This window comes from Microcaecilia unicolor, chromosome 2 (assembly GCF_901765095.1).
Source record: "Microcaecilia unicolor chromosome 2, aMicUni1.1, whole genome shotgun sequence".
Classification (NCBI taxonomy): Eukaryota; Metazoa; Chordata; class Amphibia; order Gymnophiona; family Siphonopidae; genus Microcaecilia; species Microcaecilia unicolor.
This window is the reverse complement of record NC_044032.1, coordinates 510,371,065-510,390,049: the sequence shown is the minus strand read 5'-3', so window position 1 is coordinate 510,390,049 and position 18,985 is coordinate 510,371,065. Positions and strand designations below refer to the sequence as shown.

The 18,985-nt window shown below is 41.0% G+C and overlaps 1 protein-coding gene across 1 annotated transcript in view; it reads left to right on the top strand.

Annotated features, from left to right (window-relative positions):
* The window catches only part of FBXL5 (F-box and leucine rich repeat protein 5), a 149,420-nt gene that overhangs the window by 85,097 nt on the left and 45,338 nt on the right, over positions 1-18,985 (top strand). Inside the window, exons 7-8 of the mRNA XM_030191207.1 lie at positions 2,222-2,370; positions 12,261-12,343. Coding sequence (XP_030047067.1) covers positions 2,222-2,370; positions 12,261-12,343 — 232 coding nt within the window. The remainder of the gene's footprint in view (positions 1-2,221; positions 2,371-12,260; positions 12,344-18,985) is intronic.

The following is an 18,985-nucleotide window of genomic DNA, read 5'->3' as shown; positions in this document are numbered from 1 at the left end:
ACACGAGGGCCTAGGGATTAGCTGCCCCAGGTCACCTGGCTCCCTACGCCAACGGAACAGAGCTGCAATCGAGGAGACGGCCAGCAGCACTCCCAGGCGCCGATCCCGCTGCCTCGCCCCCACCTCAATCTCCTGGCCCACGCTGCTCCGGTTACCAGGCAACGAAAAGGAGGGATGAACTGCCACGTGGACGCGCGGTCCCGCAGCCCACAGCCTTTCGTCGATCGCCCCGCTTCCGCTGCTCACGACCTCTCGTCCCGCACCGCTTGCCTCTCGCCTCTCCGCCCCCCTGCCAGATCAGGTCCTACCATTCGGCCTCATTGCCCGATCCTCCCAGCAACGTCACGCAGGAAGCGCAGGAGCTAAGTTCCGCAGACTGCCCAGGCCAGGCCAGGCCAGCCCAGCCCAGCTGAGACAGATGGAGAGGTCACGGTCGGACGCCGATCCGACACCAATCCGACGCCCAGAGCCTCCACAGTGCGGGGACGGATGAAGTCGGCGGTGGGACCAGCAGGAAAGGGATCCGGGCGGACGGGCTCATGGAGCTGATCACAGTGCTTGCCAGTAGGTCGGCCATCTAGAACTCCTCCCACAGACTGGGTCACAACCACCTCTGGACGAGTGTCCCGCTCGCCAGTTATCCCCAGTGATTTCTTGGTTACTAGAGCCACACTTCCAGTGCTCCCACAGTTCCCAGAAAGCACTCACAGACCCAACACACAAACCACCAGGATTCTTTATCAGTCCAGACAAACAGGGTGAACAAACAATTACGTTTATTCTCTTTAAAAAATATTGAACAATGGAACAAAATAATGCAGTTCGCAAACAATAACAGGTAACTGCAGTGTGGACCAATTATAACACTAACAAAACACTTGCATACTTCTTAGAAAGTACCTGTGGATATCAGGATATATATCTATTCACAGAGCTTCAGCAAAAAGAGATCTCTCTCTCTCCTTCTCCCAGGCTGAAACTGAAACAGCCAGCATCTGATCTGCTGGGTAATTTCAAAACTCCAGGCCAGTCAGAGCCCAGAACAGTCAAGTTTCAAATAAATACTGGTTACATCACTGCAAGGCACTTTTTATTATCTGTGTGCCAACTAAAAGAAGGAGAAGTCAGTCCTTTGTAACAACTTTAAGCATAAACATGCACCATCTGCTGGCCAAACAGGAGAAATACATTTCAGACATATTTAAGACAGGAAGATATCCAATACATTTTACAGGCTTAAAACACACAGTTTCTTCACATTATGTATATTATTAACTTGAATAAGGTAAACACAGGTAATCTTTGAAAATCATTTAAAAAAAAAAGGTTGACAAGCCCACTCAATTAAGCACAGGAGTTCTCATAGGCGGAGAGAATATCTTTCTGGAGGATAGTGGCAGGGCAGTTCCTTACCTTCACTGCATACCTTCTCTAACTGCCTCAGCATGGATATGCAGGTTTGAAGGGATTACACTTAGAAGTAGGAATCCTGAGAGCTATCATGCTTCCTTCCTCCTGGTGTAGCTAGAGCTTGGGTACATCCCACTCATCTGAACTGGACTGGCCTAACAGGAACAATAAGGAAAATGAAATTTGCACTTTCTTGTTAATTTCCTTGAGTCCTGCCAAGCCAATACAGAGTCGTCCCATGGAAACCTTGTCAATGAAGGGCTCTGATAAATTCAGAAGATTAACAGGAGATATGTTGCCCACTCTGAAAGAGTTGGCTTAGTCGTACAATAGTGCATGGTATTCTCTTTCCTGGGTTATTGACCTTGAAGTCAAGTTTGACTGTATTGGATTTGGCTTTGATGGTAAATTGGAAACCCAAAACATAAAAATTGCTTTTGGTTGTCTTAGCTTTGACATAGGATTCTGAAGAGCGGAAAGCAGCACCAAACTGTTATGAAAGTGGGGGGGGGGGGGGGGGGGGGCTTGCACCCTAATATTTTAAATCTGAAGCTATCCTTACAATTTTAGTGCCCTGTAGTAAGGGGAAAACACTTCACCACCACTACCTTTTATGAAATCTTTAGGCAGGGGAAGGAAAAGTAAGATTCCATGAACTGTGCTGCATCATATTTCTCTCTCATGTTGGTTATCAATTACAAATTTTATTTGATATATGGAATTGAAAACCTATAGTATTTTCTCTGAAAGAGGTGCCATGCTGCTACTCAAATACAAAAATATAAACTTGGTTATTTTAATTATTTAACAGAAGATGCTGCAGAAGAATCAGAAGCTATCACCATTGCTCAGAGAGAAAAGTACCTACTCCATGGTGTGATACATAATGTCCTTCCATATGTGGGATCTTCAGTGAAAACCCTAGTACTGGCATACAGTTCTGCTGTTTGCAGTAAAACGGTAGGTATTAGCCTACATCAGTTATATCTAGGCCTTCTAATCCTAGATGTTTATCATTTGGAATTTTATGAGGTTTATTTTTGAAGCAAATTAGGCTCTTTCCCAGATTTGGAAAAATAGGGGTTTATGATGTGACCAAAAATGTGTGGCTTTTTAAAAATCGATTCCATTTGTAGCTCCTCCCCCCCCCCCCCCCCCCCCCCCAAAAAAAAAAAGCCTCAGCAAAAGCATTGGCCACAGTCTTCCCTTTCCCTTCTCCAAGCCCCAGCAGTGGCATCATCCATAGGGCTCCTCCCAACCCCACTCCCACCCAAAGATGTGGAGAGGAAGGAGCAGTAAAGGAGGTGGCTTAGACAGCGGCAGAGTTCAGTGAGAGTCCATAGCAGTAGTGTCAGGAATTATTCTTTCTGGAGCAAGCAAGGGGAGATGGGAAGGCCAACTGAGATTGTAGTCTGTACAATTTCTCCTGTGACCAGAGCTAGAGGCAAAGAATAAAGGAGTATAAATAGTGGGAGTCAGAGTAGGAGGAGCAGCACAGTTGGCAAATCACTCCAGTGCAAGTTAGGATGATGTCATCTTAAAGCCACAGATTTCAGGGTTTAGCAGTTATAATTGGGAGAACACAAGTTCAGTATTGGGTGGGGTGTTCTCTGTGTTTTCTGGTTATAAATAAAAATCAGAAGCCCTAGTTATGTTTAACTATTCTGATTGTGCAGTACATGGTATTAATCTAATTTCCTTGCATTGAGCGAGCAGTTAACAAAAACAGTCCTGAAAAATGTTTACCGGAAAATGAGCTTTAAATCAACAACATTCAGAGGTTGGATAGAATTGGATCATTTTAATGTGTAAACTTATATGTGCTGTTTTTGATTGAGCAATACTTCACTAGAGCTGACTAGAAGTTGATATCTGTTTTAAAATGATATTAATTCACATGAAGTTTGTTGTATTTGATTGTATGATTCACCTTACCCTTATGCTATTCAAGGTGTAGCAAATTCTATTACATCAGCACATAAAGGTATCCTTTTACTGAACCGCATTAAGGGAAAGGAAAATGGGACTTGATACTCCGCCTTTCTGTGTTTTTTGCAACTACATTCAAAGCAGTTTACATAGTATATTCAGGTACTTATTTTGTACCAGAGGCAATGGAGGGTTAAGTGACTTGCCCAGAGTCACAAGGAGCTGCAGTGGGAATCGAACTCAGTTCCCCAGGATCAAAGTCCACTGCACTAACCACTAGGCTACTCCTCCACTTAACGCCCAGTTTACCCTTTGTTAACTGCTAGTATAGAGCTGCATTAAGGGGCTGTAGGATATTTTTGCAGTTGATGTGCAGTAAAGCGGGTGTTAAGCGCTTTTTGTGTCAAGGGATCGTGGCATGAGTGGACATGGAAGGTGCTTGGCAGTTAATGTGCTGTATTTGCTACCTGCTGACTAATGCAGAATTAACTTGGGACCTTTTACTTCCTCCTAGATAGGGAGGTGCCAAGTGCATCTAATTGAAAGTGCATCTAATCTCACCTGAGCAACTCTGATCTCTGCATGGTTGGTTTGAGTTTGGTGTGCCTAGACTCCTCCTTAGCTTTTATATCAAAGTTCTGGATTTCAAACACACTGACTTTGGTAAAATGGGAAAGCACCCAAAGAGTATGGTTCAATGAATTAGCTGCGAAAATTAAGGAAAAAATGGTGTTCACAAAGAGGAGCACAACCAAAAGTATTGCATAAAGCTGAAATAAAGAAAGAAAATAGGATGACAAAAGCAGAAAAAATGGTTAATAAAGCAAGGTTACAAGATATTTTTCAGGTGTTTTGGGGGGAAAGGGGTACCATGTATTAATGTGAATGTTACGTACAACCTGCAATAAATAGAAAATAGTGGAAACATCCCCAATAGGTGCCCTGGTAAATTTGCAACTACAGTGTAGTAAAATCCTGCTTTAAGCTGCAGTAATTGAGAATTTTACTGCAGTTTAGTAAAGGCCTCCCCCCCCCCCCAATTCGTATAAAAATATCACAATGGATAGCAAATACAAATTACAAAGAAACATCTAAAATTGTATTCAGTTCCTATATACAACTCTAAATTGAGTATATAACAGTTACTAATTAAATAAAAGGGGACTTCCAAATTGAGAGCACATTATAAACAATTCAAATAACTAATTCAAATAACAATTCAAAATAACTAATTTTCTTTATTTTTGACACTTTTACTCTGCTTAAATCCTAGGCAAATTACAGTAAAACATGCATCATAATAAAATAAAACATACTCTTAATCTTCCTCCAGATACAAAAATAATGCTCTGAAGCCTTATCACATATTAATTTGGCTTTCATTTGTCTGTTTTAATTGTCTAGTTTTTATAATTTTATCATTGTACACATCTGTTATACTGGCTATTAAAAGCAGTATATTAATGGTGCCTGCCAATATCAATAAGATTGCAAAAAAGAAAAAAAATTCAAAAATTGTTTTAAAACTGAGACATCGTTACACTAATGTTGATTTGTAGTTTGTTCCACATTAACAGGCCAGGTACAGAAAAAGTGGCATCCCTAGTTTCAACATAAAGTATATCTGTCAGCATTGAAATTGACAATTGCCGTGTACTTGCCAATCTTAATTGTTAAGCTGCTCGATATGGTTGTAATACCTGAGTCAGATACAAATGGGACATTCCATATATGTCTGGTGAATATGAGTCAATATCTTGAATCTAATTCTATAAACAAGTGGTAACCAGTGCATCCCAATTAAAGATATGTAACATGATAGTACCTAGACACCGCTGTTAATCTCGCTGCTTTCTTTTGAATAATTTGAAGATCCTTACTACACGAATTAGAAATGCTTAGATAAAGTACATTACAGTGATATATTTTCATCAAAGCCTGGTGGAATGACCATGTTGTACCAGACCTCTGAAAGCTAGATGCTTTCCAGACAGATGAGCTTCATGAGAAATAGCATGTTATATCCTTGGGGCATAATCATGAAAAAGCTTGATCTTGTAGTAGTTCCTTTTGGACTGATCTTAGGAATCGGAGGTGGGGGGGTGGGGGAGAATAAAACACTAATTGTTCAGAATGCATGTGGAATGAGCAAGGGGCTGAGAAGAAGAAAAGCCAGGGTTCAAATAGTGCTTCTCTTACTGATGTTCAGTGTGACCTTGGAGAAGTCGCATCATCCTCCATTGCCTAAGGTGCAAGCTTATGACTAGGTTCATTAAAATCTGTATTGGAGACGGTTTTTGATCGTGATATAATTGGGTGCCTCACAGGATCTTCAGTATTTTTTTTACACCATTTTCTAAATTATTGTAGGAAATGAATATTTCTTTTCATGTATATGCTGATTATACTCTGTTATCATTAGTTAATAATTTTTCTTATATATCTGAATGTTTTAATTGAAAGTGCATCTAATCTCACCTGAGCAACTCTGATCTCTGCATGGTTGGTTTGAGTTTGGTGTGCCTAGACTCCACCTTAGCTTTTATATCAAAGTTCTGGATTTCAAACACACTGACTTTGGTAAAATGGGAAAGCACCCAAAGAGTATGGTTCAATGAATTAGCTGCGAAAATTAAGGAAAAAATGGTGTTCACAAAGAGGAGCACAACCAAAAGTATTGCATAAAGCTGAAATAAAGAGAGAAAATAGGATGACAAAAGCAGAAAAAATGGTTAATAAAGCAAGGTTACAAGATATTTTTCAGGTGTTTTGGGGGGAAAGGCGGAAAGTCAGATGTGGAATTAAGAGACTGAAAGGTGCTGAAGACCAATGTGTGAAAAGTGATTGTTTTACTGAGGACTTTCTATACCGTCTTTCCAAAACAGGTCAAAGTGGTGTACAGACTAAAAACCAAAAGATAGAAAGGAACACCATTTTGGATAGGAAGGAACAAAGTATTCATGGAAGAAAAACATGGAGAAGGTCTGCAGATGATCGACAGATACATATGGGGATGACATAGGCACCATACCGTTTATAGAAGAAATTGTTTATGAAAAGCTTGTAAAACTGATAGTGGATAAAGCCATGGGACTCAAAACGATACATCCCAGGATACTGAAGAAGCTCAGAGAGGTGCTAGTGGCTCCTCTTAAGGATGTGTTTAGGAGATCCATGGAAATTGGAGAAAGATTGAGGTGGTTCCTCTTCACAAAAGCAGGAACAGAGAAGAGATGGGAAACTACAGTCCAGTAAACCTTACCTCTGTGGTAGGAAATATGGTGGAGATGTTGCTGAATGAAGCGATAATGAACTTTCTACAATCCAGTACTCTCCAATGTATATATGACTTCCTTTTTTGAGGCTTTTCTACCTTGGGAGTAAAATTTTATTCCTGTGCAGATGTTTTATCGATCCCTATTAATGATATGTCATCCACCTTGCCAACAATTAATTGTGTTGCTCTTATTGAAGATCATAGTGTCACTCATGGTTTTAAGCTTAAATAAAGACAAAACTAAATTGTTTTGGTTAAATCAGTTTGGAGCCTGATCCAGAGGTCTTGCCTCTATCAGGTAGTCTTGCTATAAAAGTGGAGTGAATTTCAAAAGTGTGTATTTGAATACAACTTTGTCATTGGAACTACAGATTAATGCCATGGTACAAGCTCCCCCCCCCCAAAAAAAAAAAAAAAAAACAGCTCTGTAACATACTTTTTCTGAGAAATATTTTGGTCCAAGCACTGGTTATCGCACTTAGATTATTGTAATGATTTATATTTTTCTCTCTTCAGTTGCTTTCTAAACTCTAGACTTCAAAATGCTGCAGCCCAAACGATTTTCCATGTTAAGAAATTTAATAGTGTGATGCCATCATTGATTAAGTTACACTGGCTCTCTATTCCAGAATTTCAAGTCCAGAATTTCTGAAGGGCTTATTTTCATTTCAGCTTCACAGATAACTTTTTGATCTTTTTTCCATAGTTTTCAGGAGTGCAATATAAGAAGTTATTGGAGAAATCAATATCTTATCAGGCATAATTTACCAAATTAGTTACAAACTTTGCCATCTTATTTGGATTTTCGGAAGAAATTTAAGACACATTTGTTTCAGAAGTACTTAGAGTAATCCTGTGCTAATCATTGATTTTTTTTTGTGTGTGTGTGTAATCTGTTTTGAACCTTTGGTAATTGTTGCACACTTAAAACATTTTTTTTTCATACATAATCCGCTTTGAACCTTTTGTTGGGAGTTGATTGCAATAGAAATACCATCTATGTCTATATATCTATATGTATATCTATATGTATGTACACCTCTCCGCCTTGTCGAAACGAAAAGTCAGGGTGCCCTTCTGCAGGGGAGAGACTCGGTTTTTCAGTCCGACCTCCTGGAACTGCTGCTCGGCTGCAGGGACCCACGTCTGACTGCTTTCCGACTGCTACTGTGGGCTCCCTCTGGAGTAGCCCCGTGGAGGTCTCTCTTAGCCAAGGCGGGCTCAGAAGAGGCGTCCCGGTCGTGGAAACCGGCAAGACAGCAATGTGGAGATACCTCTCCACCTTGTCGAAACTAAAATTCAGGGTGCCCCTCTGCAGGGGAGAGACTTGGTTTTTCAGTCCAACCTCATGGAACTGCTGCCCGGCTGCAGGGATCCATGTCTGACTGCTTTCCGACTGCTACTGAGGGCTTCCTCTGGCGGCCACCGGTGGTATCGCGCCCAGCCCACATTGCTGAATTTTTTAAAAGAGCCTTCCAGAGCGCAGGGGATGAGCCCCGTCCTCCGCTCATGTGGCCAGGGAGGAGGAGGAGCTGGAATGTCTTTGAGTCAGTCTTAAATACAAAATTCTAACCGGTATTCTCACAAATGGCTTAACAGGCCCTGTTACTAGTTCCCTCTTCTGTCATAAAGGAGAACTAGAGCATCAGGTAAAAGGTCTTCTACTTTAACCCACCTGGCTTTAGACCAGTGCAGTCTTTGACAGGTATTTAAACACTTTCAGAACAGTGTACAATAAGGCTTTAACTTACCCTGGTAATTTCTATGACTTACTCGCTCTCTCTCTCACAATCAGAAATATGCCTTCAATGAATTAATAGTGTCCCTTTTCTCCTAAATTGGGGTTCTGACCTCAGAGACTGTATTGAGTTCCCTTGGATGGGGTTTCCCCCCCTCTTCTGGAGTACCTGGGAGTGCTAACTGGGTTCCCCTTGAAATTCCCTTCCACCTCTAACCAATCAGGACAGCAAAACACCTAGCTGTTTGATTTAGCCAGGTCTCTCTCCTTTCTGTGCTAGCTAGCTAGGTATCTGTTTCCTCTCATACCTGCACATCCCATCCCCCCTCACCCCCTACCCCCCATGTTGCACACCACAAAATACAAGATGGGGATAGGTGTCACACTTTGTTTAAAAACAGTACACCTAGAAGATAAAATAGGGTAATTTGCCAAATGAACATAGAGGTGTATTTTCAAAGCACTTTGACCTACAAAGTTTCATTGGTTACTGTGGAGCTTGTTTTGAAAAGAGAAAAACATCCAAAAAGTGGCATAAGTCTGCATTTGGACGTTTTCCTCACAAATAATGCACAAAAGGGTGCCCTAAGTGACCAGATGACCACTGGAGGGAATCAGGGGTGACCTCCCAGTGGTCACTGACCCACCCACACACACACACATGTGAATACAGTGCAGTCCACTTAAGTGCAAGGGTCTGGGACCAAAGAAATGGATGCAGTTAACAGGAGCATGCACTTAACTGTTATGACCCAAAGAAGCTTGACATCTGAAAAAACATATGTACAGTACTGTTTATTATATGTACAGTATACAGTCTCAGTTAACTGATGTTAGGCTTTACTTGAAGTAATCAGTTATAGTCCTCTGTACACTCTTGGGTCTGTGAGTTCCATAGACTGTATCTGCCAGACGGTAAAAACTGTCATAGTACTGACATCCAGTGGCCTCCAGAGAGGCCCGCATGGTGTTGAGACTCTCCAGCGCTCTTGCAAAAGTGACAGGAGGAGGTTGTTGAATTTCATCAGCATGTGCCTCGCTGTTTATTTCTTCATCTGTTCTATCATCAGCCGTTGTTGCCTGCGTGTAGGCGCATATCTCGACATCAGTGCTCTCTTCAGCTGTTTGTAGATTGTAATCAACAGCTAAGTAGCGATGGAACTCCTCTTCAATAACACCGGCTGGTATGTCAATATCCTCTTCATCTGACACGTTTGCAACAGCTGCATCCCCCTCCACATCCTTAACAAAGCTTGCCCGCTTGTAGCACTTCACAATGGTTGCCTGTGTAACGATTCCAGGCATCTTTCTGCATATGTAGGGAATCCAACAGTGATAGATTACGAGCCAGTTCAACATCACGTTTATCCTTGCCAATCTGGTCATCCATAACGCTCATCATACGACGTAGCACAAGAGCCCGATAATGTTGTTTGAAATTGGCTATTATGCCCTGATCCATAGGTTGGATCAGAGAGGTAGTTTTTGGTGGCAGGAAGACCACCTTGACGTTAGACAGCCTGCCATCATCCCTGTGTGCAGCACAATTATCACAAAGCAGCAAAATTTGATGCTTTTGTGCTCGCATTCTAGTGTCTAACTTCTTTAGCCACTGCTTCCAAATTTCCCCAGTCATCCATGAATTTGCGTTAGCCTCGTATGACACAGGAAGTCGCTTAACTTTTTTGAAGCAGCGGGGCTGTTTGCTCTTTCCAGTGACGAGTGGTTCCAACTTCTCACTCCCATCCATATTGCAGCAAAGGAGGATCGTCAGTCGGTCCTTCGGTGTTTTACCTCCAGTAGGTTTGGCATGTTTGAATGCAAGTGTTCCATCATGAATCGCTCGCCAGTAGAGACCATTTTCGTCAGCATTGAAAATGTCACGAGGTGCAAACTCGTTCAAGATGGTAGGAAGAACTGAAACAACCCAATTTTCAGCACCAAAGTCGTCAGCGTCTTGTTTCTCATCATGCCGTTTCTTGAATTTTATGCTGTTCCTCTCCTTCCATCTTTCCAACCATCCAACAGTGGCTTTGAATTCAGTTAGTCCAAGACTTTCAGCTAGCTGGTTAGCTTTTTCCATAAGCAGTGGACCACTGACCGGAAACTGTCTGCTCCTGACTCGAGAAAAAAACTGAAGAAGAGCATCTTCTGCCTCATCAGCTTTTCCTGCCCATTTTTGTTTTCGTTGTGGATTTGTATTGTTTTGCCAGTCTTCCAGAAGCTGGTCTTTCTGCTTCAAGACACGTGAAATTTGACTGGGATTAACACCATATTCTTTAGCAATAGATGCTTGACTTGTTTTCTAATTTTTTAAGAACTTCTATTCGTTCAGCCAGTGTTAGTCTTACAGTTCCGCCACGACGACGACCCCAGTGTACAACAACATTCTTTCACTTATTCTGCCTGTGGCAGTTAAAGGAGCAGTAAATTTTAAATCTCGTTGGTTGTCACGTGCCATTCGGCTTCCATATTCCGTGTGCACGCTTATGTGGAGTCTTTCCTGTGGAGGAGCGATCTTAAACCATGCATATAAGCAAATCTTGCACTTATCAGTGGTGCGCTAAACCTAAGTTTGTCCCCATAGAAATTGATGGTGCCAAAAATGGGACCGAAGTACGGCATGCAGTTAAACAGAGCATGCGCTTATCCGATGTGCAGTGCTGTAGCGAGGGCGGCTGACACCCGGTGTGGGTCGCTGCTGCGCACCCTCCCCCCTCCGGCGCCATTCTTACTTTAATTGAGAAGCGAGAGGCGGGCTAGAGGGCCGATCCGCCCCCAAGTGGACGTCACTGGGAGCTGCGTCGGCTCCGCTGGTTCCTTGCTCTCTCTGCCCCGGAACAGGAAGTAACCTGTTCCGGGGCAGAGGGAGCAGGGAACCAGCGGATCCGACACCCCCCCCCCCCCAGTGCGTGCACCCGGGGTGGACCATCCCACCGCCCCCCATTCCTACGCTACTGCTGACGTGCACTGTATATATATATATATATATATATATATATATATATATATATATATATATATATTGCACGCCATTTGATTTCCTGTATTAAGAAATATGATCAAAACAAAGATGCGAAGATTTGCCCTCAGATAACTCTTCAATACTTTTTGATGAGGAGGAGTGCTGTATGTGATTGCAGTATAGTAACTATTAGGGGTATACTGTGTTATCACCCCTTTTAGTTTTTCCCCTGATGTAGCCTGTGGGCAAAACATGGCCATATCAGGTTTCTCTTTTTATTACTACTGATCTGCTTTATTTGTTTTTATATTATGATGATGTGATGTCATTTCTGGGTATATTTGCAGGCTTCACTGGCTTCCCTTAAAATCTCAAATTATTTTTTAAATTGCTTGTACTGTTTTTCATATTTTGCATATTAATTCACTAGGTCTTTTAATTCTACTTGTTTCTCATTTGTTATTGTATTTTTTCTTCATCTCGGGTATTTAATAAGGCTTTACTAAGGTATCCTATTGTCAAAAGTTAACGATACAAATGTCAGATTTAAAGTTTTCCTTCCATGTTATCTCTGTACATAATGATCTACCACATTGTATCAGAACTGAATCTAGCTTCAGTTTCGAAGGATATTTATTTGATAAGGTCTGAGTATTTTGTTAATTTGAAGTTTTTATTCATCTTTAGTCAGTGTATTGTGATTGATGTAATTCCCCATACACTATCTTGAGCCTCTTATGTTGAAAGCCCCCTCGAACCACCAGTTGGGGTTTGTGTGATGAATAAGTTCCACATTATATTAGATTAGAGACCATTCAGTGTGACACATATGTAATAATAAGAGAAATCAGGAGGGGATAAATACTTTCACATCACTGTAAGCAGCCCTGCTTTCTTGCATTTGTTTAATTTTCTTAAATATGTATTTTTTTTTCTTCTAGGTTCAACAGATGTTGGAACTTTGTCCAAACCTGGAACATTTAGATCTCACTCAGACAAATGTTTCTGACTCTGCATTTGATGGGTTAGTTCTACAGCTAGTATGCACTTCTAGGTCTGAAGATTTTGCCTGACAGTATCCTGTTGCTCTTTTTGGGCTTCTAGTTCAGTAGTCATTTGCTTTAATGTGGGCATTTATAGTCCACTTAACCTTCAAGTTCAAGGTGGAGTACAAATCAGTCGTCATAACAGTTTACAGGAAAAACAGATTATAATAAAATGGTAGTTTACAATGGAATGATAATTTAGCAATCAAACTTTTAAGCATAACGTTAACAATAACATGGCATTTAGCAATGGGGTTTGTTTGCTTGTTAACAGCAATGGAGATTGGGCCTTTGCATCATTGGCTTTTATTTGCAGCTGCCTGGGTTCATTCTTCTGTCCCCTTTTTCATTCTCATCTTTTCTCCTCTATAGCTCTGATTTTGAAGATTACAATTCTTGGTAAGAGGTTACAGATTAGTTATTAGAATATGGTATATGTGCATTGTGAATACCCAAATCGTAGATAGTGCTGTTGTGCAATGACTGGTATTCCCTTCATTCTCTAGTGGTGAGCAATGCCTGCACAGTATCCTTAGACATCAGATTGGGGAAACAGACTACCTCCTTCTGCATGATAGTGCACACCTTGGTTAGTAGGTCATTGGATCAACAGCAAATCTTTGTTTTAAGGGAAGCATGGGGTATTCTTTAGTATTTTTATTAGGGCTGTACTGAATTTTCGTCCCCCCCCCCCCCCCCCCCCCCGTGCCCCAAATGCATTATTCGTATTCAGCTGAATATGAATAATACATTTGGGGTACTAATGGGCTGACTATTCGATACAGCCCCAATTTTTATTCCCTAAATTATTTACAGTATTTAATCTGTGATCATTTAATGAATTAAATGATTTTACGAATTAAATTTTTTGGAGAGGTTTCTTTCAGGAATCAACCTGTTATCTGGGATTTTGTGAGTGGTAGCTCAAAAACAGTCTTGAGGATTCTCATTCTTTTTTTTTATATGATTTTCCTTTCAGATCACTTTTATAAATTGATCATGATTATTGTGTTTCCATTAAGTTTGCAAGTAATAAATGATTTTTGTATATCAATTAACTTGTAAAATTGCAGCATTTTGGTGCTGTGATTTTTTTTAATTTTTTTGTGAATTCGGGCAAATAAAGATCAGTTTCTTCCTGTTTGCCCAGTAGGTGATTAGGTTTATAACTGCTGCTCTGAAAGTTACCCTTCCTCTCCCATGTTGTCTTAGAAGTGCAAGTCATTTCACTGCTGTTTTCAGTTAGTGCTCAATGCTTGGCCATCCTCTTGCCATTTAGGGATCCAATGTATTTGCCTTTTTGAATTCTGTCAGTTTGTCTCCATCTGGAGGGCATTCTAGATATCTACCATTCTTTCAATTAAAAGTTATTCCAGATTTTGATTCTACAACTTTGTATTATGTGCCTAGCTCTCCAGCTTCCTTTCCCTTGGAAAAGGTTCATTTCTTATGCATTGATGCTTTTCAAGTATGTCTTATCTTGTAGCTCGCCTTCCTTAGCTTCTGCAGTAGATGAATCCAGGAACTGGTGGGTTGTATCCGTCTACCAGCAGGTGGAGATAGAGAACACTAAAAGCAGGCTTAGACCCTCTGTGTACCAGTCCTTCTGTACCAGTGATGGGGAATGCTTGGACTGTGCCCATGCAGTCTACCCCCAGGCCCACCCAGAAATTGACATCTGGCTACAATTCTGTTTTGAAAGTCTGGATAAGGGTAGCATGTGGTGCAAGAGAGATGTTTAACAAGGTAGGAACCAAGCTACAGCTGTGAGGAACACCACATGGAAAGGAAAGAGGAACATTTGGAGTTTCAGTTAACACTGAAGGATCAACTACCAAGAAACAACTGAAACCAGCTTAGGGAGGTTAAATACTTCATGTTAGTCTAGTGTAACAAAATTGACAAGTACAGGTGGCATTTTATAGACTAACCAATTTATTGAGGCATGAGCTGTTGGGCCCATGGTCCATCCGACAAAGTGGACTCTGGTCCTTGAAAATACATGCCTCAATAAATTGGTTAGTCTAAGATGCCACCTGCCTTTATCATTTCAGCTTAAGGAGGTGTATGTGATGCCAGTAGAAGGTAAAGTGTGATCCACTAGGTAGAATGCTGTTCTCATGTCCAAAAGGACAAGCATTTATTAATTTATTCAGCAGTCACACCAAGGCAATCTTTTTGCTGCAGTCTGTTCAAAATTGTGATTGGACTTGCGGACAGGTCTTCTCCAAAATGTTTTTCAGCTGAACATGTACAGCCTTTTATGTCTTGTTAAGTGCTTCAGTATTTAGGTAAGATGTAAGAGATCTACCTGTATCAGAAATGATTTTCAAGGGTGATGATGCGAAGGAACTGAAAGAAATCTCGGTGAACCTGGAAGACATACTGAGCCAAATCAACAAATTAAAGAGTAGTAAATCACCTGGACTGGATTTCATACATCAAAGTGTACTGAAAGATCTCAAACATGAAATTGCTGATCTGCTGTCAGTAATCTGTAACCTGTTGTTAAAATCGTACATAGTGGCCAATGTAACGCAGATTTTTAAAAATGGTTTCTAAGGGTGATCTGGGAAGTTAGACTGGTAAGCCTGACGTCGGTGCCGAGCAGAATAGTGGAAGCTATTATAGAGAATAAAACGGAACACATACATAAACATGGATTAATGGGACAGAGTCAGCATGGGTTCAGCCAAGGGAAGTCTCACCTCACCTCACCAATTTGCTTAATTCTTTGAAGGCATGAATAAACATGGATAAAGGTGAGCCCGGTTGATGGCCGCCGAGCTCCCTGACCCTCCCATCAGACTTCAGCATAAGTTGCATCCACACCCCTTATGACCAAGATCCTGGAAGGGTTAGTAGCCAAGTAGCTCATGGAGTACCTAAATAAATTCTCCATACTCCACAAATTTCAATCAGGTGTCCGACCAAACCAAGCACAGAAATGCTAATAATACTACTAGTCAACTTTAAAAGAGAGATCAGCAAAGGCAGAAAAATCTTCTACAATTCGAACTATCTAGCGCTTTCGACATGGTCAATCACATGATCCTGATAAGACTTATAAACAAAATTGGTATTGCTGGAGAAGTACTAAAATGGTTCAAGGAATTTTCATCCTACCAAGTAAAGATGGGCAACACACTATCCCTTCCGTGGACGGCAGAATGCAGATTCCTCCCAAGGATCGCCAATCTCCACTATACCTATCCTTCAACATAATAATGACCCCACTAGCCAGCACACTAGTGAAAAAAGGCTTCAATCCTTTCATCTACATGGATAATGTATTGATCTACATACCTTTTCACAAGAACATAAAAGAAATCAAAACCAAGGAATGAACATTCTAGAAACCTGGGCATCCGCATTAAAATTAAACAAAGAAAAACTCAGTTCTTGATCCTCACATCCACCTACCTACTGTAAGAACAGCTTTTTTCAGCATTGCTCTAAGTGGGATTACCCACCTGATATCTGACAGCATGAAAGACCTAGATAAATAGAAGCCTATCCTTTGCACTCTGAATTCTTTGTAGAAGAATTTTCTGAAGAAGGTGGCTTTGAGCTGTTCGTGGAATATCAGGTAGTTGTTTATATCTCTTAAGGTCTTTGGCAGTAAGTTCTAGCTTTGTGAGCATATGTATGTAAAGCTCAACTTGTGGACCGGCAGGTAGCATATGTCTTAGCAATTGAGGAAGTGGCGTGTTAGGTAGTTTCTTGATTCCTTGCTGACGTTGCATATATAAGTAGATATGTCATGTAACCAGGGGCTAGGCCAAAAATAATTTTGTATGCTATTGTACAGAGCTTGAATGTTGTTAGCGCTTTTTTGGGGGTAGTGGGGCGGCTGTGTTGAAGTGGGATTTTCCATGAATCAGCCAAATGGTGGCATTTTGTGTAGTTTGTAGTTTTTTCAGGGCCTGTTTTTTGCATCCAGTATATATTCCATTATGGTAGTCTGTGTGCTAAGGTTAGAGTTTGCACTATCTTTCTGAAGATAGTTCTTGGAAAATATCCTCTAATGCGTCCGAGTTTCCACATCTTGGAAAAGAGATGGCTGAGGGGAGGTATAATTGAGGTCTACAAAATCCTGAATGATGTAGAACGCGTTGAAGTAAATAGATTTTACTCTTTCAAAAAGTACCAAGACTATGGGACACTCAATGAAGTTTTATGGAAATACTTTTAAAACAAATAGGAGGAAATAGTTTTTCACTCAACGAATAGTTAAGCTCTGGAGCTCTTTGCCGGAGGAACTTGTCCAAAATGGTTTGGACAAGTTACTGGAGGAAAAGTCCATACATAGTCTGCCATTGAGACAGACATGCGGAAGCCACTGCTTGCCCTGGGATTGGTAGCGTGGAATGTTGCTGCTATTTGGGTTTCTGCCTGGTACTTGTGACCTGGATTGGCCACTGTTGGAAACAGAATACTGGGCTAGATTGACCATTGGTCTGTCCCAGTATGGCTATTCCTATGTTCTTATTAATAGTAAATTGGAAACCAGCTGAAAATTGGATAAGCAGCAGGGTGAGTTCACTCTTGAGAAGGCTGGGAAAGGAGCCATTGGTCAGGCTGGCATTAATTGAAGAGTGGATGTATGGTAGAAATTTGAGCCTAAGTTATAAAGATTGATATAGATTTTTCTTAAGCTAAAGGGAAGATCATCTGGTCATGTGGAAGACTGATGGATATCGATCTTCTTTAAGGTGGACCATGTTGGAAGATTAAAAGCTTTTATAGGCTCTGACGTATTTGCTCATTTTTTTTTTTTTTTTTTTTACAGTGGTCAGAGATCTTATGCCTCTGCACCTTTTGTCAGCATGGCAGGAGGGGCATCTAGGTATCTCATCAGTTGCAAGCCTGAGTGATACTAGATATTATCACACTCAACTAGGATGTCATATCTCTTTAGTTGAGGAACTTCATTTCATGCCAGTTTTAAGACTGAGTCCCAAATGATGGCCTGAAAAACAAATGGGAAGGTAGAAAAATCATCAGGAAATGTTTTACATTTGAAAGCCATCTCATTCAGGTGTAAGTACTGGAGCTGGGCCTAAAATCTTTACACTTAAGAGCATGATGGAGGGAGTCAAGTCACGAGAAAAAAGGAAATATAAATTGGTCTGACCAAGACAGTGGGATAGAATTAATCTGAAAAGACCTGAAACAAAAGAAAGATCTAACGAATGACCAGCAGTATGTGTAAGCCAAGAGAAGGCCAAGGTCTTCCATCAACTGTAGGAAAATCCTTGTTCCACAGCTGAGGATCATATGCATGAAAATTGAAAACCTCTTAGTAGTATTGCATTAGAGGAATGAGAAATCAGTAATAAGAACACTGTTAGTCTAAGGAAAGTACACTAGCAGGGACAGTGTGGTAAATCAAAAGGATGCCTAAATCTGGAATACTCAACTGGACAGTGAGAAGTTCCAAGAATGGAATACAATTTTCCATGATAGCTGAGTAGATTAAGAAAGTATCATTAAGGAAAGCAAGGCTCCCTTCTCCTCTAATGATCACTGTGATGTATGAGAAAGTCAATCAGTCTGGGAGACAAGCTTGCAATAAATAAAAGGTGTCATCCTCTCTGAGCTACTGTAAATCTTGGTCAAATATAGGATATGCAAATTGTGCCAACTAGTCAGATAGTAAGAGAACATTTGTTTCGTACTGAGTCAACATTCAGCAGTCCTCCCTGGAGAAAGGAAATAAGAAGCTACCCAGGTCTGTACACTACCATATTAACATAGTAGATTACGGCAGATAAAGACCTGTACGGTCCATCCAGTCTGCCCAACAAGATAAACTTGTTACATAAGGTATATTGTGATACTTCATATGTATACCTGATTTTGATTTGTCTTTGCCATTTTCAGGGCATAGACCATAGAAGTGTGCCCAGCACTGTCCTTGTTCTAAAATTTCTGAAGTTAACGTTGAAGCCCTTGAAAAGCTATACTCTAGCCCATTCAAATCTATTCAGCCATGATCAGGGCAGAGACCATAGAAATCTGCCCAGCACTGGCCTTGTTCCCCAACTTCTGAAGCTGAATGTGTCCAGCTATGTATAGGGCACAGCTTGTAGAAGTCTGCCTGTTGCCACCTAATCTCCACTAAGCTGCTTTAGATCCATTTCTTCTAAACAAATAGGTGGGAAAATGTGGGATACAAATGCAACAAATAGGATTCCTTTCTGTTTATCCCATTCATTTTTGAATTCCATTACCGTTTTCATCTCCACCACCTCCCGCGGGAGGGCATTGTAGGTATCTACCACCCTCTCAGTGAAAAAAATACTTCCTGAGGTCGGCTCCCCTTCAACTTCAGTTCATGTCATCTAGTTCTACCACATTCTTGTCTCTGGAAAAGGTTTGTTTGTGGATTAATACCTTTCAAATATTTGAATGTATCCTATCACCCCTCTTTCTCCAGGGTATACTTGTTCAGGTCATCATTCCGTCATGTATCTTGCTACGCAGACCCCATACCATTTTCATTGCTTTTCTTTGAACCGTTTCTTTTTTTTCATCCTTGGCAAGATACGGCCTCCAAAACACAGTACTCCAATTGGGGTCTCACAGATGACTTGTAGAGGGGCATCAACACCTCA